This window comes from Chlorocebus sabaeus, chromosome 27 (assembly GCF_047675955.1).
Source record: "Chlorocebus sabaeus isolate Y175 chromosome 27, mChlSab1.0.hap1, whole genome shotgun sequence".
NCBI classification, from domain to species: domain Eukaryota; kingdom Metazoa; phylum Chordata; class Mammalia; order Primates; family Cercopithecidae; genus Chlorocebus; species Chlorocebus sabaeus.
In genome coordinates this window covers 32,946,941-32,972,658 of record NC_132930.1, presented here as the reverse complement: position 1 = coordinate 32,972,658, position 25,718 = coordinate 32,946,941, and the positions used below count along the sequence as shown (strand labels likewise).

The window sequence follows — 25,718 nt, the reverse complement described above, 5'->3', positions numbered from 1 at the left end:
AAAAATAATATTTTAAGTAGACTCAATGGGATTGAGGGGACCTGGTAGATTCAGTTACTCAACAAGTATTTAGTGTGAAGTTTCTAATCAAGGTAACTGGGGATATGGGTTATTTATATAAGGAACATGGGCCACAGAATAGGGTTTTAAACTTCTCATTTTCTGGAGAACAGAATAGGAAACATTCATTACACATGTATTGAGCATAAATACATGTGCTAAGTACTAGAAAAAAATGATGAAATAAAAGACAGTTTCTGTCCTCAAAGATTTCATATTTTAACAGAGGAGACAGGAGTAGAAGTCAAAAGGAATAACTAAAATTTTCCAGTGTTATACATAGTACCTCCTTTGAAATTCTTGTGGGTTGCATCTGGAAGTAGATAACCTAGAAGCAGCCAGGAATATGAACTTGAAAAATCATGACCAGCAATGCGGATTGTCTATCACTAGGATGTGAGAACCTGAAGCTTAAGGTTGTCCAGGGAGAATGCATAAAATTAAAAGGAGGATGAGAATTGAGCCTTAAGAGAATAACATTTAAGGGATGAAACAAAGAATAAGAAAATCTACCTTACCCGACTTATACCTTCCTCTTTATATCAAAGGAAAAAAAAAAAAAAAAGGAGAAAATGGGAAACAATTTTCAGAGGAGTAAAGACAACTAAAAGAAAATGGTACAGTGAAAGCCAAAGGAAAGAGTGTTGCCAAGAAAGAGAGGAGTGATCAACAAAGTCAAATACTGTAGGGTCTAAGCAACCTAAGGGCTGAGAATATGTCCTTGTTTTTGGCAAATTAAGGGGTTTAATGGACATCTGGTTTTGTGTGTGTGCACTGTCCAGCAACCAAGTCTCCTATTTTTAGTACCCTAATTCCCCCTTTTCTAGGATTTAGCTAGCAGATAGAGAGCACCATTATAAAAAGCATACACACTTCACCTGACAACTCTAGAATCTTATGCTTTTTATACACCTGGTCTGTTTGGGCATATTCATTTTCCAGAGTGCTATTCTCATCCTTTGACTACATGTACAATCGATGTGGAAGGGGCCAGATCCCTCCTCTCCTTCTCAGTGGTGCTAAGGGTGGGCAGAGAGATGTTTTAGAATGGGCCAATTAAATGAATCCTCTCAGGACTTCGAAAAATGAACACATTATGGGAGCATAAACCTGAGGTCATGCAGACTTGTTTATTATAATGTGTCCTTGGCTGTGGTTCCTCTGTATTCTTAGATTCTTTCTTATTTGCCAACCTTGGCCCTCTAGCCTCTAGATATTGTGAGAGCCCTGAATAGTCTCCTAATAATCCCCTTTTCCTTAACATGGCCAAAGTTAGTAACTTTAAATCAAGCACCCTGATACAGGAGCTATCCATTTTCCTTTGCTTTCTTCTACTGAGGGAATTCTGCTCAACTGTTATTGCTACTGTAAAGCCTGTACTGGAAACAATACACTTTCTTCTACTAACTCTTACTTCAAGTAGAATTTATACTTCTTTTAATTCCATAAAATCTATTTCTTAAATTCTCTGTTATAACAATCACACTGTATTTATAGTGTACCTCAGATGAAGAAGGCAATAATTCAGTGAAAGAGTTGAGTTTTAAAGGACGTACAGAAGGGTCTGAGAAACTTAAGAACTGTACAAACTACATAATTTGAGGATCACAGTTCAGTGAGTAGTTTCAGTTCATAATTTGAGGATCACAGTTCAGTGAGGCTGTAGCAACACTCCTTGTTGAATGTGAAAAACTACAGTATTGACAAATGTGTTTAAACCACTATGCACATTTTCAATCCTGATGAACTAGAGCTTTTATGGGGGAAAAATTCCACCTCAATTTTTTTTTTTTAGATAAGAACAGCATTAGAACATCAAGATGTCAAAGACAGCTCATCATTACTTTTTAAGTGGAAAGTGTAAAGATGATATTAAGCTAAAACCTTTTTTGGTATACCACTTGAAAAACTCAAGAACCCTTAAGGTAATGTTAAAGGAAAGAATGTTTATTTTATGGTGTTCAAATCATAAAGGTATTCATGATGTTGTACAGAATCATTCTTTATTATTCATCAAGGAACATATGGAAGGAATTAAAGGAAGGAATGAATGGAATTCATCTAAGGGAATTCATTAATGGAATTCATTAAAGGAAGGAATGCTTATTTTATGGTGTTCAAATCATAAAGCTTGGGTATAAAGGTATTCATGATGTTGTACAGAATCATTCTTTATTATTCATCAAGGAACATATGGAGAAAGAAAATCTTAAACAAGGCACTTCTGATAATAGAACAGGCTTATGTACATCTCTTTCTGGTTAACATTATTTCTGAAGGGAATATTTAAATGGACTCTTTTGCTTTCCAATTGAATGTCATTAACGCAGCCTACAGACAAAGGACGTATCACACACTTCAAGTATATTGATGATGAATATCTGATGTGGGGTGCTAATACATTTAACACTTCTTTAATGTAGGATTTATGAAAGAGTTTTGACATGATGATACTATTAGCCAATCAGGCTTGGAGGAAAGTATCACCGCAAACAATGAATGGAGTATGGAAGAATCTAGTACATATTTTGCTAACTTCCAGGAGTTAACAGAAATGTTGACTGTAAAGCAAAAAGTCTTACATCTTGCTAAAGGAGGCTGAATTTAATGAAATGGACAGTAGAAATGTTGAAGTTTATAACTGAAAAAATCTTTCCACTTGATGCTCATCACTAGTCAAGCAAAGAAAAAGGAGTCACAAATACCTGACACCAAATCTTTAAAAAAAAAAAAATTTAGACCACACAAATAAAATGTTCGTTGTTACAAGTGAGTTTGATCATGACTGAAGAAGACTCATCACATTAAAAAATTAAACTACAAATAAAGTATTGGGTGACCAGGAGCTGAAAAAGTGCAAGTGAAGTAACTTTAAACAGTTTATTCATTCTGAGGAGTTTTTTCATCCAGTTGCTTTGTCTACTGCTTCAGTTGATGGTTCAGAGTTACTTCCATGGATTCAGACAAGCATGAACCTCGGGCATCTATTTCACTACTTCACCAGTTCACTCTGGCTTAACTCACTACCAAACAGCAATGGGAGCTAAAGCTTCTATTTCTTTTTTTTAACCACCATATTTCACACAACCAACTCTATAATCCATTAATCGGACATTTAAAAACTTGCCTTATTTATTTTGCTAAGTGCTACTGATGATCATTAATTATCTAACATTTCACTATTTGTTTACACTACAGTACATGTTCATTGGTGAAGTTACTATTTCTCTGTATGCAAAGAAACACAGACAATCTCTAACTCCCCCGCTTCCTGCTTTACAATGCTACAATTTTAGATTGTTCTTTAGAGAAAAACAAACATTATATAAAACTGAAGAATGGGAATGGCAATCACCTACCACGTGCCAAATCCATAATTTCTCAAAATTGCTATTAATTCCTGAAATATATTTCTCCTAAGATCTCTACGGCTTGCTACTTCAACTTTTTTTACATCTCTGCTCAAATGTCATCTGATTACCATTTATAAAAATGTAATCACCATCTCCATGCTTTATGTCCCTCTTTCCATTTTGTCTCCATGGCACTTATCTATATTCATATACAACCAGCATGTGAGAGGTTTGGGCGTGTGTATATACACATTCAATCACAGGTATAATTTACTTGTTTATTATCGGCCTCTCTTCACTAGAACATAAAGGTCCATGAAGACAGGGATATTTTTTCTTTTGTTCACTAGAGCAGTACCTGGCATGTAGTAGGAGCTTAGTAAATCTTTCTTAAATTAATAAACTAGTCATGGACCAGAAATATGTTTTATAAAGCCCAACATACTAGTTGTGCTTGGGGGAAAAGTCACAACTGGGGAAAAGAAAGAACTAAATTAGTAGCATTCTATATAAGAACAAACAGGTGATGATACAGTTGGTGAATTCATGAGTTACTCAAGAAAACTGGGAGAAATATCATTAAAAAGACTTACTGAAGATACTGTAATACCAGCCAGTCATATAGCACATATTAGTTCTACTGTTACTTCCACATAAAAGTGCTTCTTCCCATTAAGTACTTAAATATAAAGAATTTTGAACAGCACATACAGATTGCTATATATTAAATACAGGCTAATTTTACTGACTGCCATATTAGAGACAGCACAGGGAAGAAGCATTACCTAAAGACAGATGGTAATTCAAAAAATAGGGCCCCCAATAGAATTACATCTCTTTTGATGATCAGGTCTGCATTCTCACCTACTGTAATGAATTAGAATACACAAAGAAATTATTTAGAAAAACTAACAAATTATATAAAGATAAATTTAAAAAACCATTTATTTCCCCTCAAAAACAATTTTTAAAAACTTCTATTTTACGTTTAGGGGTACATGTGCATGTCTGTTATTACAGGCAAACTCATGTCATGGGGGTTTGCCACATAGACCATTTCAACACTCATGTACTAAGCATAATACCCAACAGTTATTTTTCCTGATCCTCTCCCTCCTATCACCTGCCTCCCATCCTCCTCCTCAAGTAGGCCCCAGTGTCTATGGTTCTCCTCTTTGTGCCATTACTTCTTATTATTTTAGATCCCACTTATAAGTGAGAACACGTGATACTTTTTTGTTTTCTGTTCCTGCATTAGTTTTCTAGAGATAATGGCCTCTGGCTCCATCCATGTTGCTGCAGAGCACATGATCTCATTCCTTTTCATGGCTGCATAGTATCCTATGGTATATATGCACCACATTTTCTTTATCCAGTCTACCACTGATGGGCATTTAGGTTGATTCCAAGCCTTTGCTACTGCAAACAGTGCTGCAATGAACATATGTATGCATGGGTCTTTATGGTAGAATAGTTTATAATCCTTTGGGCATACACCCAGCAATGGGATTGCTTGGTTGAATGGTAGTTCTGTTTTTAGCTCTTTGAGGAATTGCCACACTGCTTCCCACAATGCCTAAGCTAATTTACACTCCCACCAGCAGTGTATAATTCTTCCCTTTTCTCCACAACTCTGCCTGCATCTGTTCCCCTCAAATTTAAACATTTACCCCAAAGGATATTAGGGATGTACAAAACCACTAAATGAATAATGACTAAACATTTCTGAAAGGAATATAGAATCACTTATATTTTCAGTATTTCTGGTGGATCCCTAGAACATCTTAGAATATGAGCACTTACTTGTCATCTGCCAGGACTCACTCATGATGTTTATCTAAAGGTCTAGCATACTGCAGCTGTGAGTTACATTTTTTTAAAACCATTGAAAGGCCATCATGATTTTAAAGCACTGATTTTGATTTTGAAAACATTTCTTTTCTAAAATGTTTAAATGCACTCAATTAACTTATTGAGTGTTAATGGTGCCAGGTACTATTCCAGGTGCTAGGGATATAACAAAACACAAAATCCCTGCCTAATTTGTTCTTACATTCCAGAAGTGGCAGATAAGAAGATCTGAAGAGAAGTCAAGGAGACTTCAAAAAAATAACATGAGGGCTGGGCACGGTGGCTCATGCCCGTAATCTTAGCACTTTGGGAGGCCGAGGCGGGCAGATCACGAGTTCAGGAGATTGGGACCATCCTGGCTAACACGGTGAAACCCGATCTCCACAAAAAATACAAAAAATTAGCTGGGCGTGGTGGTGGGCACCTGTAATACCAGCTACTCAGGAGGCTGAGGCAGGAGAATGGCGTGAACCTGGGAGGCAGAGCTTGCAGTGAGCCGAGATCCAGCCACTGCACTCGAGCCTGGATGACAGAGCGAGACTCTGTCTCAAAAATTACATAACATAACATAACATAACATAACATAACATAACATAACATAACGTGAAAGAGTGACTGAGATGAATTATCAATACGGTGGTGAGGGCAGTGCACTGTCAGAAGAGAGGCAATATTTGATGATATGAAGAAATTAGCAAAGTGCACTGGTAGAAACAGGATTCCAGACAGAGGTAACAGCAAGTGTAAAGATCCTGAGAAGAAAATAAGGTTAGCATATTTGAGGAAAAGCAAAAAGCCAGTAAGTATTCAAAAGAATGAATAATAAGATGTGGTCAAGGAATAGGCAGAACCAGACCACATAGAGTCCTTGAGAGATTTTACTCTAAATGACATGTAAAGCCACTAAATGCTTTTGGACAGAGGAATAATGATCTGGTTGAGGCTTTAGAAACATCATTTTTCTTTCTACATAGAAAGCTGAATAGGTAAGACGGCAGAGAGGTAGAAACAAAAGGACCAGTTAGAAGGCTCTTTAGTAGTATAACCAGACCAGATGGGCCTCAGATGAAGGTGGTAGCAATGGAAATGATGAGACATGGTGAAATTCAGAATAGATTTGAAGGTAGAGACTTGATAATAGGTTGCATGTGGGCTGTAAAAGATACTGAGAAATCAAAGAAGGCTCCCGGCCTTTTGGCTTGACCAACTGAGTCACGAGTGATACCTTTCACAAAGATGGAAAAAACTGGGGAAGGGGAATAGATTAAAATCAAGTATTCTGTTTTAGACTGCTCATTGTGGGATGCCTATTAGCCACTGTAGTGAAGAATATCAACTAGGCAGTTAGATATTTAAGAGTTGGTAAAGCGGGAAGAAAGGTCAGGATTAGATTGACTATGTCGTTATTATCAGCACACATATGATAATTAAAGCCATAGGACTGAGTGAGGTCATCAAGTGAGTGAATGTATATCAAGAAGAGAAGACAGCTGAGGACTAATTCTTAGGGCTCTTCAACATTTAAAGGTCAAGAAGAAGAAAACCAGCAAGGATCATGTGAAAGAACCAATTTGTGAGAAAGGCAAAAAAAATCCGAAGGGTATAATTTTCCAGAAACCAAGAAAGTGATCAGCTCTATCAAATGATGCTGAAAGACTAAGATGAGAAATGACTGGCATTCCTTTGAATAGGACAAAATGGAATTGCCAGTGAAATTGATAAAACAATTTCAGCGGAGTGGTAGGAAAGAAAGTCTAACTAGGATGGATTGAAAAGAGAAGGGAAGGTGGAAAGTGGAGATGGCAAAAGTATGGACAATAACAAACATTATTATAAACACCTACTGTGTGCTAGTTCTTGAAATATACTAGTTAACAAAAATTCAGTTCCTCATGGTGCTTATATTCTAGCAGAAGGCAACAGATAACAAACAAAAAATAAAACAAATAGAGTATACAGTATAATAGAAGGTGATTGTTCTACAAAAAGGAAAGAGAATTTTTAATTGGTGGAGGTTTGAGGAGAGAGAGATAAAATAACTACCTGTAAGAGAGGAAATCGACTAGATAAAGGAGACCTAGAAAAACAGCATGATTGGATGTTTTCCTCTAGTCAAGTTCAGCTATTCCAGAATGAGCGTGTAGTAAATAAGCGTGCAGTAAATGAGAAGTGAATTAAAACACAGATAAGATTCTGAGTGTCAAACATGACAAAGGCAAAGAGAGGAAAGGGAGTTAAGATTTTACATGAAAAATGATCATGGTTATCAAGCACAGTATCTGAACTGAGTACAGAGAGAAGTGAAATCATGAGGAGGTACTCAAGAGTGAAAGTGGTATGTTCTACAGATTGAAGGCTTTAATGAGGTGAAAAAATAAATTGGATACCTGCACAAATAATCCCATTAAAAAGTGGGCAAAGGACCTGAATAGACATTTCTTAAAAGAAAGCACACAAATGGACAATAGGCATATGAAAAAAATGTTCAACATCACTAATCATCAGGGAAATAAATGCAATTCAAAACCACAATGAGACATCATTTTACCCCAGTTAGACTGGGTATTATTAAAAAAGACAAACAATAACAAATGCTGGCTTATACGAAGGGGAAAGGGAACTCTTTTACAGTTTCTGGGAGTGTACATTGTACAGCCACTATAGAAAATAGTACAGAAGTTTCTCGAAAAAGTAAAAATAGAACTACCATACAATCCAGCAACCCCACTACTGGGTATCTACCCACATAAAAGGAAATCAGTATATCAAAGAGACACCTGCATCCCTATGTTTACTGCAGTACTCTTCACAATAGCCAACTTACGAATTCAACCTAAATGTCTACGAATGGATAAAGAAAATGTGGTATATCTACATAATGAAATACTATTCAGCCACAAAAAGAATAAAATCCTGCCATTTGCAGCAAAATGGATGGAACTAGACAGCCATTATGCTAAATGAAATAAGAAAGGCACAAAAAGACATATATCACATGTTCTCATTCATATGTGGGAGCTTAAGAAAATGCTGACCTCCATAGAAGTAGAGAGTAAAATGATATTTATCACAGGCTGGCAAGGGTGGGAGGGGATGAAGAGGTTGGGTACATATCTACACAGTTAACTAGAAGGAACAAGTTTTAGTGTCTGATGGTACAGTAGGGTGACTACAGTTAATAACAATATATTGTATTTTTCAAAATAGAAGCAAAGATGTGAAATGTTCTCAACACAAAAATAACTATTTGAGGTGATGGATATTCTAAATACCCTAATTTGTTATTACACATTTCATGCACATATCAAAATATCACATGTATCCTGTAAATATGTATAGATATTATGTATCAATACAATAAATAAAAAATAAATAGTGGAATGAGAGTATTGGGATAAGATGGTAGTCAAAGAAAGGGATAGGTAATATTAGACTTGGGAGGTGATAAAGGTATAGGAATGTGGGAAAAGGTGGCTAGAGTAGAATAAAGGAAAAGAATGTTGGAAATGAAGAGATCAAGTAATGGAGAGGCCAGGGTGTTAGATGTATCAGCTACATAGAATTTGAAGTCAACATGAGCTATGATGGGAACAGTATTTGGGAGGAAGAAAGCAAAAAGCCTGGTAGAGACGATAATGTAGATGGAATAATGTAATGTCATGGCTTCAAAGAAGGTCATGGTTTTGAGCAAGCAGGGCAGATATAAAGATTTTGGAGGTTGCCTGCCAGTTACCTCCTTATGTTACACAAAGTAAGGAATTAAAAACAATCAGCAAGTGAGAAGGCTACAAAAGCATCCTTTATGAACACACAGGTTTCAATTAGAGCAATAAAGAAAGAGGAACACTCAGAGAAGAGACTGAGGGATTCTGTTGATGGAAGACCAGAAGTTCCAGAAGACAAAGTAGAAAGAATTTGGGTGATTGTAAGGGGGTAGGAGACTGGGTCAAATTAGGGAATTAAAAAGCCAAAGGGAGATGAGAATCTGGGTGATGATGGATGAACTGGTAGATTTCCTTAAATCCTTCTACGGATGGACTTGCAAGTTAAAGGGAGATTTTTATCAGAAATGTAAAAAGTCTTCAATCCGGTTCTAATTTTAAGTGTGTTCTCAGAATTTGTTTACTATCTTACAGATACCTGGTAAGAAAAGGAGAAAAATCTTTTCATGAACACCTCTGAATGCAGCTTGTAATGGTATATCAGTTATTTTACGACACTTAAAATTCCCTGAGAGTTCCAAAAGGACAATCTATATAAGAGAAATTCAAAGTATGACCACAATGACATCACAAAGGAACACTTATATAAGAAACACTTAAGGCCTGAATGAATCATGTTAAATTTACATAGTCAATCAAGGATGTCTGCACTTAGAGAAAAGCAATCTAAAAGATTAACACTACCTGTTTTTAAGAAATCAATTACTTTATCATCAGTCATAACCCAACTGGTCAGTGAACCATACTAGTATTTATATCATGCTAGAGTACAAAACAAAACAACAGTTTGAAAGAAAAAGGGCCTGTGTTCCCAAAAGGTATGAGAAAAAAAAAAGTTGTTAATATAAAACCTGGCTATCAATTAACTTAAGGGAAAAGAGTTCATTCATAGGAGCTTTCAACTAACGGCATCAAATTCATCAAGAAGGTCTTCAGGAAAAAAACACAGAATTGTGGGTACGTGAATACTAAGCATGTGTGGGTATTAAAGCAGGAAAAACATTACATTTTGATGAAGGATTACTTTGTTATACAGATAGCAGTAGGATTCGTTCAGCTACTACATACATATTATCTGTCCAATTTAGTCAAGTCCAGCAGCCTTCAATTTAAAAATAAAAGATGAGATATCTTCCTGAATCATAAGCCAGTGACTTAAACATTTCAGGTGATTAGAGAATCTGTAGCTAAAGGTCAAAATAACTTAGTTTACATTTCATGAGAATACCTGTGGTCAAGGCACTTTATAGCTATATGCCTACATTTATCAACATTCCAAACAAACTGATACTCAAACTATACCCAGTAATACTTTAAGTACAAAGCAGAGAAAGGTAACTATATGTATGTACAAAATAATTTACTTCTTCAAAACAGAACAAATGAAGTACTAATACTACTGAATATTTGGAGAAACTGAAAGAGAGCTAGGTAGAGTTTATCTTAGTAGTCATTTATTCACCCAAGAAATATTAACTCAGGACCTAAGATGCAGGTACTGTCCTAGTTGCTGAGATTCTGCAATAAACAAAACAAAGTCCCTGTTATGGAGATTTCCATTCTACTCTAGCATTCTACTTAATTTTAGTGTTAACCTCTAGAAGGAATTCAATTTTTAAACATTTCTAAAGTATATACAAAATTAGTTAAAAGTTCATCTTTGTCCTAGAACATCCTTCTCTTTGCATTTGACTTATTCAACCCTAAAAGAGTATTTTTGACTAGCTTCTAAATACAATGAATTGCTTGAGCTGTATTTAAGCAATATGCTTCTTCCAGTCTTGAGAGGGTTTAATGCCAGTGGCATTCCTACAACCTATCTATTATTAAGCACTACAAGGGAATTAATCACTGAAATTGTTCAGAAGCCACATGAACAGAAAATAGAAACCTATGAGAAATATAGAATATTCCTCATAGTTCCTCTCTAGTCTGCTTAATTCAAATAAAGTAATTCTAATCCTAGTCTGCTAACTAGTGGAGAATGGGAAGTGTTTTCTACTTAGTACTTAAAAGAATCTAGGTGCTCCTCACACAGAACACTGTTCATTTTTTGAACAACTTCTGGATGACTCAAATGTTCAGCACACAGTTAAAAATCATGGTATTTAACTTCTCTGAGCTTCACTGTTCCTACCTATTAAACAGTACCTGCCTCTTAATATTGTTTTGGCATTAAATGAGATAGAGCATAAAAAAGGTTTAGTGCTCAATCACATCTGATGGTATCAATCATCATCATGATCCCAGGTAGTGATATTCTCAATAGTAATAGCTTATATTTATCATTAGCACCATCTCAAAAAGCGTAAGTTGGGAAAGATAATAAATTAGTTACCATAAGGATATTAAAAGAGTTCTTTATGTTTTAGCAAGATGATCAACATGCATATGTTCCTCAAACTAAGCAAAAGATTTAAAGTACCAGGAATACTAATGCCATCCATATCCAGGATCCCTAAAAATGACTGCATTTGGGATATTTTCAGGGAAAAAAAATCTGCACTAAAAAGATGTTTTAACAACATGTTAAAATGCTACTCCAAAGACTCAGAAGTATTTCCTGTCTTTAAAATAATATTTCTTGCCTTTCACTTCAAAGTAGAGTTAATAGTAGAACTCAAATGGCAAACTAAAAAAGGAGTTAAGACCATTTAAAAGATACTGTTATTATCTTCTAGCTCCATCTTGGTCAGACCATTTGGAAATCTCTAAAATGATTTTATTGAAAGCAAATTTTAAAAGCCCAAGTAAACAAGCAGAAAATCTTTTATGTTTAATTAAATTTGGAAAGTGATGAATTACAAATAAAGAAATTAACAAAGGCCCAAAATAACGCAAAAACACTAAGAAGAATCTTTAATTTAAAAACTCTGCAATCTTTCAAAAGATGTTGAAGAAATCCAGAAATGGAGAGGTCACTAAATATCCAAGAACACTCACCCAACCATTGGTAGGAGACCTCTTGGAGACCCAGATGCTTGAATCAGCTGAAATAGTACCAAGTTTTTACTGATTACTCTTAATAGGGCAATGGAGCATAGGTTAACTCCATACTATCAAAAATTAAAGGCTATTATTATTGATAATTCTAGTTATTACCATTACAAATGACTCAAAGGAAAAAGAGACTGAGTAATGAGTTCCAAGGTAAATGAAACTTACTGTGTGCATGTGTGTAAATGTGTATATTTCTTCCAGTTCTCTTAGTGATACAAGTCTGATAACATAATTCTTCCTGTAAGTGAATACTAACAGAATAAAATTTTCTAAATTAATGTTATAAAATCCTTAAAGAAAGCATGTAAAATTACTGTTTTAAAGAGATGAGGTCTTGTTGCCCAGTCTGGCCTTGAACAACTGGGCTGAAGCAATTCTCCCACCTCAGCCCACCTATTAGCTGGGACTATAGTTAACGTGCCACTGCACCTGGCTGTATAACATTTTTAACACTGTACTAAAAATTCTGGAAAAAAAATTGATTTTTAAAGATAATGTGAAATTTCTCAACAGTAACACAAAGGAAAAGATTTTCAGTCTTTTGCTCTTAAAAATTCTAGTTCTTAATTTTAGGCCTTTAAATTATATTAATGACTCTTTTAATAAGAGGATTTCCATATTTCAACATATAAAAGAACACTTAAGACTAAACAAAAGACTCTTGTGCCACAGGCAAGTACTATTTTAAACATTATTGATTTAAACATGAAAGTTATCAATTTAGTAGAAAAATATCTGGTGATATCTCATTCCAAAGAGGAGTAAAATAGGGTCAACAAGTAGATGACAATATGGTAATATTTTCTTAATCTCAAAGTTGAGAGAGAGGATAATCCCCCAACCTAAACATGCACCATAACTTACTCCAAATGTCCAGGTGGTAAAAATAAGACACTCTATTACTGTGGGAACAGCCAAGAACAAAACATGAAAGGTTCTACATTTCTCTAATTCTCCCAAGTAACTAAAATATAAAAACTACTTCTGCTTGATATATGTGTGTAAAGTAAGGGAACAAGTAAAACAAAAGCTCTTTGGTTTGAGTAGTTTGGAGAGACAAGAAATAAAAAAGAACACTGATTTTTTTTTAATGTCTACTAAGCAAATTCAAGTTACCAAATAAATATTGAAATAGCAAGTCAGCAAATACACTCCAACCAAACTGATAAGTGATTTAACTATTACATTATCAGGTATAGCTTTGCAATATAATATCATATAACTTATTGAACATCAAACAAATTTTGAAGTGTTCAAGACAGCAATACAATAAGAAAGACCAGAAGCATAAGGAAAAATTTTTAAAGGTGCCTATAGTAGATGAGGAAAATGTGTGATAAAGTCAGAGAGAGATTTGAAAACAGAATGCTGAAGAGGAATGCCTAATACAAGACTAGTACTAGAATGATTGAGACTCCTACTGTCCCTAAAAATATAAAAATTAAGAATAAAGAAAGAAATAATAAAGAGTGAAGTAGAGAAGTTGACATACAAAAAACTTTTGTGTAAAAAAATTCAAACATTTTATATCTCTATTGGAAATTTTAAATGACAAAGCATACCAATATTACCTTTCTTTCGAAAGAGTGCATTTAGGTAATTTTCTGCTTGGCATTCAATCTTATCAGTGTTGGACTGGCCCTGAGATGATAGCTCCTCTGTTGGTGTTGACTGTGAAGACTCAAGAGATGGTATACAATCCTAAAAGTGTAAGAAAACAACAACATCCAGAATCATTTTTTAATTCAAACATGGAATTCCATTAAAAAAGACAAAAAATTAATGCTCTAAATGCTCGTTTGATCTACTCTTTAAATTGTATCAAATTAGAGAGAGGGAACACAAATTTCAGAATAAAAGTCAGGAAAAAAGAAACAGCTCTGATAGAGAGTCAAAATAACCTTATTCCTTAGCAAAACTATAGCCAAAAAAAAAAAAAAAAAAAAAAAAAAAAAAAAAAAAAAAAAAAAAAAAAAGCGCATATAACACATACTGGTGAATAAATTCACTGTATTGGCATGCCAGTAATGTAATCCTATCAGAGAGTTTTAACAACAAAGTAGTTGTGTTTACCCACTAATCTGACCAAAATTGGTACAAGTTCTCAAGTTTTCATTTCTTCTCAGCCCTTCTCACAACGGTAGAAAAGAAATCAGGATTTCCCACCACACAAGAAGATGCTGGCTGCATAGTTTATGCCCTGTATACAGTAGACACTTACATATGTCATCATTTACACAGGAGATAATTATGATATCCAAAAGACTTCAAGAGTAAGTGAAAGGCTAAAAGTAGCACATTATTCCCCTACTATTAATTTCTAAGACATCAGATTGTAGGGTGGTCTCAGACCTAAGTAGGCCTTCAAGCTCATCCCTCTATACCTAAACACAAAATAGACCTGAACTAAACTTCATGAGTCAGGGAACAGTAAGAAAGAAATGTGAAATAAATAAGTAAAAAAAGAAGAGTTTTCTAGGATTTTCACCTGCAAGTTAAGCTAAATGTTAGATTTCTAACATAAGACTTTAAAATATTATTTTCATTTACCAAAATCAAATATTTAAACTTCCACTGTGAGTCACAAATTTTCAAAATAAATTGAGATTTTAAAAAAACTGTGTTACAATTGTGCATTAGTTTAAAGATAATTTCATAGCACTAAAACTTACACTGACTGCTTCTCTCTGTAGGTTACAAAATGAACATTTTTCATCCATAGACCAGTCAGTCAGCTCTTCTGGTTCACAGTCTTTAAAAGAGGGAAAAAATTCATTAAATATACTAACTTTATTAAAACAAATAAAATTACCACTCTCCACAGCAATGGCTCACATAATAATTTTTTAAAAACTAACAGTAAGGGGAGAAGAACTAACTTTAAAATTAAACTCATGACATCTAGAAATAAACAGAGAAGGCTGTAAGGAGAGTAATCTGCACTATTATGGGACAAAATGGCAAGAACAATGAGCTGGTTATAAATTAACAATTTTCCAACAATAGGGTTTTAAATGTCATCTAACTTTCTGAAAGAGTCAACTTATCATTGTGCTTTAATTTTATTTTTGCTATGAAAGAAATCAGAACAAAGGGGGAGATATCTGGAGGAAATAAACTTTGCACACCATGAAAGACAACATAAAACAGAGAAATAGAAGAAAGCACCAGAAAAGCCCACAGATTTCAGAAAATGGAATGATGCCCAAGAAAACAAGTAAAAGTCTATAGCTCAAAAGTCAGAATGGTTTTTTATTATCTTGTTTAAAGGCTTTGTTACAAGAATTAAGGGTAAAAATCAGGTAAACAAATAAGTGTATTATTTAATATAAAACATGAATTTTTTTTCCCAGAAGAATACTCCTTACATTCCAACTGTTGTAATATATTAGAGAATTTCTGGAAAACAAAAATGGTTCCTACTGAATTTTACGAAGGCATAATAACATTGTCATCCTAAATATATTTGGCATAGACATGATTTTAAAACTTAACCCTTGCAGCAGAAACTCTCCCCAATTGCTATTCCCAAATAAATTCATATGCAGAATCTCAAACACAAAATCATTACCATCTAAGGCAGCTATACTGCAACTAATTTGAAAAACACTGGTCTATCACCGCAATTTTCATACTTTTGAAATACATAATGAAGTTGAATACTTGTCTCTGCTAAAATGCACAGAAAATAAAGTTTTTCTTTTTTGGAATGATAATGAAAAAATACTAGTTGGGATCAGTAGCTAGGACTCCCCCAAATCAACCCCGAAACACTCATCAGAAAAGAAGATAATATGTTGGAATATAAAGAATATAGTAACAACTCCCTTTAATTGCTGCAGTAGTACACAAATATATTACTAATATCTACATAAACTTACAGCAGCGAATGGGAACTAAGATGCAGTGTAGGGTAATGGAAAGATAACTAGATTTGAAGTTTCTGAAAATGTGGGGTGGAATCCCACTTACTAGTTTAAGCTTTTCAAGCCACAAAGTTGTTTTAATTACCTCATATGTGAATAAGGATCACATCACCTAACTTATGGATTAAATGAAAAACTGTAAAAATACTTTATAAACTATGAAGCACCATACAAAAGCCAGTTATAAACGAGATAGAATTACCAGTCATTATTTTTTAATCCTATATCATTGTAGGTATATTTAATAAGGTCAGTTTACAGAAAGATTTTACTTAAATTTTCATTAAGAAAACTGGTCACTTTCTGTAAAATCTGACAAATCAAAAAGTTTCAACATTCTATATAATTAAAAACCCAGCTCCTATAGAACTGTAGCTATGTAGGTTTACGTAGGTTTCAAATTTTTACCCCCTCCATAGGACAGAATTACCATACAACATAAGAGGAACTTGGGACCTAACACTCATGTGAAAACGTTATTCCCCACTCACCGCCTGGAGTCCAGCTGAACCAGATCATCCATAAGCATGTAAAAGATTCTGGAGTTGTTTTGGAACTGCTGTGCCAAAAACATGATTCACATGCCAAGCATAACATAATTTTGATAGGTCAAGGAAATCTTACTGCCTTGTTTTTTTAAAAAAATCAGTGTCTCATTAATTTTTGGAAAATAGCTTGTAGGCTTCATTCAGGAAGGGGTATTTTTAAAAAATAGCTATGAGGTTTCATAAAGTCTCAGTGATAAACATCCTGGCTCAAGGGCCAACAATTTTAGATTAAGACAATTGCCAGTTTTAAGATAGTATATCAAGGCATGCTGAGATTGTCACTTATTTTAGATATTTTAGGAATTCTTCAAGAAAATGTAAATTATAACAAATGCTTACACAGTCAAATAAATGGCAATGAATAATCAATTGAATATAAAGACCATTAAATTTTTCTGAGTTCAAAATGTACAGCTTTACTTACAAATATTTAATCACTCTTTCTATATTAACTTTTTATTTTAAGCCAGACAAATGATGTTTGGTGGGATAAATTTTTCTATATGTGAAAATAGCTTTTGAAAAATCAACTCTAGGCCAGATTTTCACTCTCCCCAGGTTATCTTTCATGTCATTAAGAACTAAATAAATGCTGAAATAAAACATTCATTTTAATATCTCAAACAATGAATAAGATACTCATCTCTAAAAGATGTTATTTCTCTTTTTGAAACTGTAATGCATAAACTCAAAAAAGGTTAAATTATATATCTCATAGAAATAGCTTCATTAGTAAAAGGTGATGTCATAATGAAAACTAATAGTTAATGAATGACAAAGATCAACCTTTCCACCATGGATATATACTCTTATAGTTAAAATCTGCCTTGAATCATTTTATCTAATCCAGATTTTGAAATAGGAGAACCCTAGTACTGAACTTTTTGTGGCTTTTCCACATACTCATGTAGCCTCAGTCAGGCAAGTTAATTTCTCTTGAGTTTTAGATTCTTTGTTTGAAAAAGAGAATAATCATTGCATGTTAAAGTTGTAGTAAAAATTAAAGCATGTGTAAAACACCTCAACAGATGTTATTTTTATTTTCTTCTAAATAACCTATTAATAAATAATTTTTGAGTGTTTTAATGCTTTTTGGTCCCTTTATCTATAGGCTGTAAATTTAGTGTTTCCAAAGACAAAGTTCAGCGAAAAATGAAAAAGAAGAATACTGAGCTAGATTTTTCATGAAGATCATGAAACACTGGTTATAATTGTGTTGGTCTGAGGGAAAGATACTGATCAGTAGGCGATACAACTAAAAACTAATTTTTCATTATGAAATTACGTATTAATTATATTGAAAAGTACAAAGGAGAAAAGTTACTCATAATCCCATCATCCATAGACAATGATTAACATTTTGCTATAGATTCTTCTAGTTTATATTTTATGCCACTTAAAAAACTAGGATCAGCTGGTTCATTGGGGAAAAAAGTCAGTAAAATTAACAAACCTCCAGCCAAGTCTGGCTAGCCAATCAAGAAAAAAAGAGAAAACACAAAGTTTTAATATTGGAAATGAAAGACTGGCCATCACATTGATCCTATGGACATTATAAGGATAATAAATGAGTATTATGAACAACATCATGCTTACAAACTTGACAACTTTAAATAAAATGGACCAACTCCTCAGATGACACAAACTACCAAATCTCACACAAGGTAAGATAGATAACCTCAACAGCCCTATATCTATTAAAGAAATTAATAATTAAAAACCTTCTGAAACAGAAACCACCAACCCAGATGATTTCCATACAATCTGTCTCTAACAACAGCAGCAGGGGAAATATTTCTTCACTTACTGTATGAATCCATCATTGTCCAAATATCAAACTCTGTCTGAATAGATACATCACCCAAGAAGATACATAGTGGCAACTAAGCATATGAAAAGATGCTGAATATCATGTCATTAGGAAACTGCAAATTAAGGCAATGAAATACCACTATATACCTGTTAGAATGGTTAAAATCCAAAACACTGACATCAAATATTGGTGAGGATGTGGAGAAATAGGAACTTTCATTCATTGTGGGTGGGAATGCAAAATGGTACAGTTACCATTGAAGATACCCTTACAGTTTCTTACAAAACTAAACATAGTCTATCAATGTCGCTCCTAAATATTTATCCAAATGAGTTGAAACATTTTGTCCACAAAAAAATTTGCCTGTGAGTGTTTATAGAAGCCTTATTCCTAATAGGCAAATCTTGAAAGTGAGCAAGATGTGTTTCAATAGGTGAACGAATAAACAAACTGTGGGTACATCTACACAAGGCAGTATTATTCAGCAATAAATAGACATGAAAAGTAATAGAGGACCCTTAAATGCACATTTCTAAGTGAAAGAAGCAAATCTTCAAAAGCTACATACTGTATGATTCCAACTACATGACATTCTAAAAAAGACAAAACTTTAGAGACCATAAGAATCTGATTAGCGTTTGCCACAGGTTTGGGGAAGTGGGAGGTATGACTAGGTAGAGTTTCGGAGACGTTTTTTGGCAGCAATATGCACTGTGTCTGATACTATAATGATGGATTAATGGCACTGTGCATTAGGCAAAACCCATAAAACTGCACAACACACAAAGAGTGACCCAAATGTAAACTGTGGAATTTTGTTAATAATAATGTATCAATTGGTTCAATAAAATGTGCTAATATACACGGACCTGAAGGCAGAGGAAAGAGAGTACATGGAAACTCTGTACTTTTTACTCAATTTTTTTCTGTAAATTTAAAATTGCTCTAAAATATTTTAGTGTAAAAAATTAAAATAATATTATACCTTTATGCTTATTTACCACAAATATTTCCCATATTCAAAGTAAGTTTTGGTTAAGTATAGTCCATCAAAAAGATGCACTACAATTTATTTAGCCAAATCTTATTACTGAATATTTAGCCTGTTTCTCCAGTCTTTGTATTACAAGCATTATGATGACTATACTCAGGTAAGTCTTTACCTCAGATAAGTATGTATCAAATACCAGGTTGGTGGAAAGGTAATCGCAGTTTCTGCCTTTAGATTTATTTGCCATTTGCCATTACTTTTTTTTTTTTTTTTTTTGAGATGGAGTTCCACTCTGTCACCCAGGCTGGAGTGCAGTGGCACAACCTCGGCTCACTGCAACCTCCGCCCGCCTCCCACGTTCAAACAATTCTCCTGCCTCAGCCTCCTGAGCAGCTGGGATTATAGGTGTCCGCCATTACGCCTGGCTAATTTTTGTGTTTTTAGTAGAGATAGGGCTTCACCATGTTGGCCAGGCTGGTCTCAAGCTCCTGACCTCAAGTGATCTGCCTGCCTCAGCCTCCCAAAATGCTGAGATTACAGGCATGAGCCACTGCACCCAGCCATTTACCATTACTTTTTATTGACATTACTTTCGAATGTTAAAAGTAATGGCAAAAATCACGATTACATTTGCACCAACTTAAACATACATATGTGATAAGGGCTAATATAATTTGTAACTAATAATAAAATAGCATTAAATTCTCTGGTTTTAATTATATAATATAAATAATCATCAATTCATATTTGAAAACTATCAACTTCTCAGTAAATACTAGGCCATGAGTTCCTAGTAAGAAGAGATTTTACTTATGCACCTTTTATTCCTTACTGCTAATCACAGCATCTAACACAAAATAAGCATTGAAAATATTTCATCAAACAAATGTTATTAAAAAGTAGTTTTGTTGTCTCCATAGTGTTAACAGGTAGAAAAAATGATATTAAGCCAAGTATATTAAATTTCAGTGTTATAAGTCAGGGGTCGGCAAACCTTTTCTATAAACAGCCAAATAGTAAATATTTTAGGTTTTGCAAGCCATACGGTCTCTTCACAACTACTTAATTCCATCATTATAGTATAAAAGCAGCCATAGTCACAGAATGAGTGAGACTATGTACAATAAAACTTCATTAATTGAAAAATTAAACTTGAACTTCATATAATTTTCATGAAATATTAACTTTTTTAACCATGTAAGAACCACTTTTAGTTCATAAGCCATTCAAAAACAATCAACAAGCTGGATTTAGCCCACATGCTGTAACTTGCAAATCTCTGATACAAATAATGCCTTTGGTATGTTGCCACACCTAGAGAAAAAAACAGTAAGCATTTATCAGTTTCCACAGCCATAATGCATTGAGGTTCATGCGACATACATTCTATTCATATTTTTGTAAATAAACATAGCCAAGTATATAAAATCAGATGACCCCTTCCCCCAACCAGATGAAAGAAACTGGCCTACCAGTAAGACATAAAAGATTAAGGTAGGAAACAAGTAATTTTTGCTTAAAAAGTCCTATGATGGCAGAAGTGCAGTTAGGGTAGATGGAGGAGCAAGACAGGCATAGAGTACTGGGAACTTTTCTAAAAGTACACAAATGTGTGAAGTTTGTGACTTCCTTGGAGACCTCACTCCAAAAAGAGAATAGTCATGCTTTCTTCATAAGGACAGTCACAAGACAGACTAAAGGAGATTTTGTTTCTAACAAATTAAAAATAAGCAGCACTCAAAAGTTTCTTTCAAAACCACCCAATCTGGAGGCGGTTGTGAATCAAATTCAAAAATTAAAATGTAAACCTCTCAAAACAAGAGCATGTAAGATAAGAAGTCTTTACCTTTAAAACGCTGTGCCAAAGTTGATTTTTAAGGTAGTAGGATGAACTTTAGAATATATTTTTCAAGAGAAAAGAGTAGGTTTGCAAACTAAAAGTGTATTTAACTTAAATGTATATAATATGTATTTAATTTTATAACTAAAAAGAACTTAGGATAATATACAAGAATATACAAGAATTATATTATCTTGAAGGATGGCTGAAGAAACATCAAGCATGGGTTAAATTCTTGATTCTTTAGATTTTTCCTTTGTTCATTCGTAAACTCAGCAGAAAAACTGGTTAAACTAAAATTAGCATTGTTTAAATATTTCAGACAAAAATATTTAATTCAGTGCAAAACTATGTTAAAATAAGAAATGATTAAAATTAAGAGATTTCAGAAAAAAAGCTCTCTTAAGCCAAAAGAATAATAAAACACCGGAATGGGTACATTTTGGAGTCTCCACCCTTAAAGTCATGTTGTGCATGGCTATCGTTCCATCTGACTGATAATATTTTGTTGGGATACCTTCATATGTACTTTCAACTTTGTGATTCAAAACTGAATTACTCTGCTCAACATTAATAAAGATGAGCAGTAAACTTCTAACTACTCCCACCATCACCACTATCACTTCCTTAACTTAAAACATGTATTTATACAAAAAAGAGAAGGATCCTTAGTGATACTTTGTGTCTCAGTAGAATGGAAAGTACCATAGTATGGTGGAAGGTAACAACAGCACATAAAACTGACCAGATACAAGATCCAGAAATAGCTCATTCAAAAAACAAAGCAGAAAATCTATACCAACACTACTCATTTTGTAAATGAATTGTACTCCAAAATTTCAGATATATCTACAAAAATGTTCTCCCCTTGTGCTCTACATTTCCAAACAAGCTATAAAACAGCTAACCTGTTTATGTGGTATTGCAATTATATCACAGATCAAAAAGCTTCCAAAAGTATCTGAGCTGCAGCCTTTGGAAGAGGAGGCTATAATAAATAACGAACAGTATAATGTAAAATATAAAACTCTGAATACACAAGGTAGTATTTCCTGGAGTGGCAATCTGAGTTCCAGGCTGCCTGTATCATGAGCAATAGAACATAACAGCTGCAAACCTGTAACCTACATTGCCCAACAGCAGCCAGGAGCCCGAGGGCTTCAATGGGCAATAAAGACACTTTTGAGCACTGACTAGTTGCTACGAATACAAGGTTTAATGCCTTGTCTTCAAGGTTTGAGAACCTCGAAGGCCTTAAAGCTGTTGCAATACATTTAAGATAATCCACAAGTTCTTTGAAAACCTCATGGGAAAGACTGAAAACATGCTATGTTCCTATATTCTTGGAAGATCTCATTCCCATTCCAAGGACAGTTTAAGAAAACACAGGTTATATGTGAAAGAAAGTGTTTACACACATGAGAACCCAAATAAAATTCTATTTCCTTTATGGTTCTGTAAATTAAAATATCGGATAAAGTTCATCTGATATTCTACACTAGTATTACACATATAATATGATCAAAATCACTGAAAAAACTAATTGTTGGTAAAAATAGATAACGATCTTAGTTTAGTCAGCCATAGACCTCCCTTTCCAATACTCGTAAGAGTTTCAGTAAGAAAAATGCTAAGTGTGCTTTTTAAGAGTTTCATAATTTTCACATTTTAAAAATTATATAATACATTTTTGATTTTGGAAAAAGCCACATATATAAAAGGAAACCAAAACTATGCATAATCCATACTTCAAATATAACCATGACAAACATGTTGGTGTCTTTTCTTTCCAGTACATTTACAATGAAAACATACATACTTTCTTTTTCAGTTTTTGTTTTGTTTACAAAAATAGAATGAGTCAATATACATTATATATATACTGCACTTGCTTTTCTTGAGTCTAACAATTCTTCCACGTCATTAATAAACTCAACAAAACTGCTAATACCTGCATATATCCCAATTATAAATATAAAATATTAAATAGCCCCTTTTTAAATACGTAATAGAAAAAAAACTGGAAACAACTTTAAATGAACTATAATGAGCAGCCTTATATAGAATACATCTTTTGCGTACTTATCTGATTATTTTCTTGTGATACCTAAAAATACAGTGTAGTTATTTTTTTTTTAAGCTTTGAATATTTATTGATAAAACTTTTTCAGAATGGGTGTACTAGTAATACACAGGAGCTCAAAATTGCATATACACAAAAAATCCTTTTTCCCAACTATACTTTAAAAGCATTAGATTTTATCATTAAAAATAAATTACTTTCAATCTGATAGTAAACTTGCTCTTTGGCCTAAACTGTATAAAATATGATGGTAATTATACAAAAAAATTTACAAGCAGGATGTAACACTTTGGAAACACAATCTAATCCTAAAATGATAAATTGTACTTAATATTTAAAATTTATATTAAGAAATTAAGAAAATCTTGTAAGTTACTGCTTAGTAATATCCCTTGGATATGATAGTTGGAAAGAAAATCAAAGCAGGTCATGCCTAATAAGAAATGTATTCACGTTAAGTTAAAAAAATTTTTAATTGATTAAATATTAGCATCATTACTACAATATCACTACCAAGGACACTTCTCCTTTGAACAATAGCAACAAAGGCTCTACTTATTTTTGAAAACTATGCCAGTGAAGAGCCAAGTTTATAGGTTAGAAATATGTTGACCTTACAGGTTTAAGTGACTAGAAAAAATTAATCTCCTGACTTCTACTCAATATTTTCTTTTCTTTTTTTTTTTTTTTTTGAGACAGAGTCTCACTCTGTCACCCAGGCTGGAATGCAGTGGCCGGATCTCAGCTCACTGCTAGCTCTGCCTCCCGGGTTTACGCCATTCTCCTGCCTCAGCCTCCCGAGTAGCTGGGACTACAGGCGCCCACCACCACGCCCAGCTAGTTTTTTTGTATTTTTTTAGTAGAGACGGGGTTTCACCGTGTTAGCCAGGATGGTCTCCATCTCCTGACCTGGTGATCCGCCTGTCTCGGCCTCCCAAAGTGCTCGGATTACAGGCTTGAGCCACCACGCCCGGCCCTACTCAATATCTTCTATAAATTCCTCATTTAAAAAATGTTTTACAACTCTAGCTCTTCAGATATTAGAAAGAGATGTCCTAACAAAAACAAATAAAAGGAAGTCAATGTATATTAGTTCACTTAGCCACTGTTTCTTCCTTCCCAATATTCACAAGTGTTTCACTAAGAAAAATATTAAAAGAACAAAAGTGAAAATTTGGGTGATAGCTTTTTAGAAGGCAATTATCCAATTGAACATTTACTTAAATTGAATCAAATAATTCAATTAAAGTTTAATAATTTGATTAAGCAATTACCTAACTCGATTAATTTAATTAACTTTTTAAAAAATCTTATTTAAGAATAAGTTAGGGCATGGAATTTATAAAACAACAAAAATTACATCACTGACCCCCAAACAAGCTTTATTTTCTATTTTGATTTAGTATACAAAATTTTTAAAAAATATGATATGTAATAAAAAATCTGGATTACTTTATTAATTTTAAAATATTTTCTAATTAAATAGGATCATAAATTCATGTTTAATATAAAGTTAGTATAGAACAACAATTTTTCATTTTTAAAATAGAATAGGAAATAACAATTTTTAAATAAAATTTCAAAAATTACCTTCAAATAAACTGAGGTCTCTTCGTAGCCGTGGTCCATAAAGCCCTTCTAAAATACTCTCAAAACCTGTGTTTTTAAAGAGAGAAAAGTATATTAACTACTAGAAAAGTTATGTTTTACAATTTAAAGTCATAAACTGTGTATCAATCAGTAAATTAATTTAACATATCGGAAGTATTTTTCCTCTAGCTGCATTAAGCTGAACTAGGCAATATACAACATAACAGTCACACAATGACTACCAGAAATTACATGACTGTAAAGAAATTAAAATATCAAAATGCAAATATTCACTACTAAAACAACTAAACAACTTTATCATTTAGAAATATTCCTGGGTAAAATATTATGGGCAGATTTTGTATGTAATAATCTTGTAGAGAGGGGAAGAATAATCAGAGGACCATGTATTAAATTGTTTACATTTGTGTTAAAAAAGTAAATACAAAAAAATAGCCATCTTTAACATCAATTACAAGAATGATGAGTGTCAATAGGGAGAAATCTTTCTGTTAAATATATGATGTATACAATTTAAACCTACTTGTAAAAATGAAAACACAACAATTTGGTCATTGCTATAGATTGCCCTAAATTTTAGGTAAAAAAAATTACTGAAAATCTTGTCAAGTTAACAAAACCCTAGTTTATTAATTTCTCAATAATACACTTTCTGGACATACTAGTTTTAAGATTTTACAATTTTTGACTTTGAAGTAACATATTTAATTTTAAGCAACAATCAACTACAGACATCTAAAGAAAAAAAAAATGCAATCCTGATGGCAAAATAATTGAGAAGCTAAGAAAAGGAACTAATGTAAGCCATGTGTGGATTTGGGAGGAAAAAACTAAACATAGCATGACAGACCCTATAAATCAAAGAAAAAGTAGATTTTCTCAGTGGTATTCCTAAATTATAAAACATTATTAATACTTCT

At 33.4% G+C, this 25,718-nt stretch overlaps 1 protein-coding gene across 16 annotated transcripts in view; it reads right to left on the bottom strand.

The window, feature by feature from the left end:
* Nucleotides 1-25,718, bottom strand: part of LCORL (ligand dependent nuclear receptor corepressor like) — a 182,741-nt gene that overhangs the window by 106,086 nt on the left and 50,937 nt on the right. For 8 of the 16 annotated variants that reach the window (XM_008017795.3, XM_038008666.2, XM_008017800.3 and 5 more), the window contains exons 2-4: nt 24,778-24,843; nt 14,659-14,738; nt 13,558-13,687 (exon numbers count right to left, since the gene is read on the bottom strand). In XM_008017795.3, coding sequence (XP_008015986.3) covers nt 13,558-13,687; nt 14,659-14,738; nt 24,778-24,843 — 276 coding nt within the window. Of the gene's footprint in view, nt 1-11,929; nt 11,977-12,151; nt 12,238-13,557; nt 13,688-14,658; nt 14,739-24,777; nt 24,844-25,718 lie in introns of those variants that run through there. The other 8 variants (XM_038008655.2, XM_038008664.2, XM_038008653.2 and 5 more) reach the window with 6 other exon arrangements.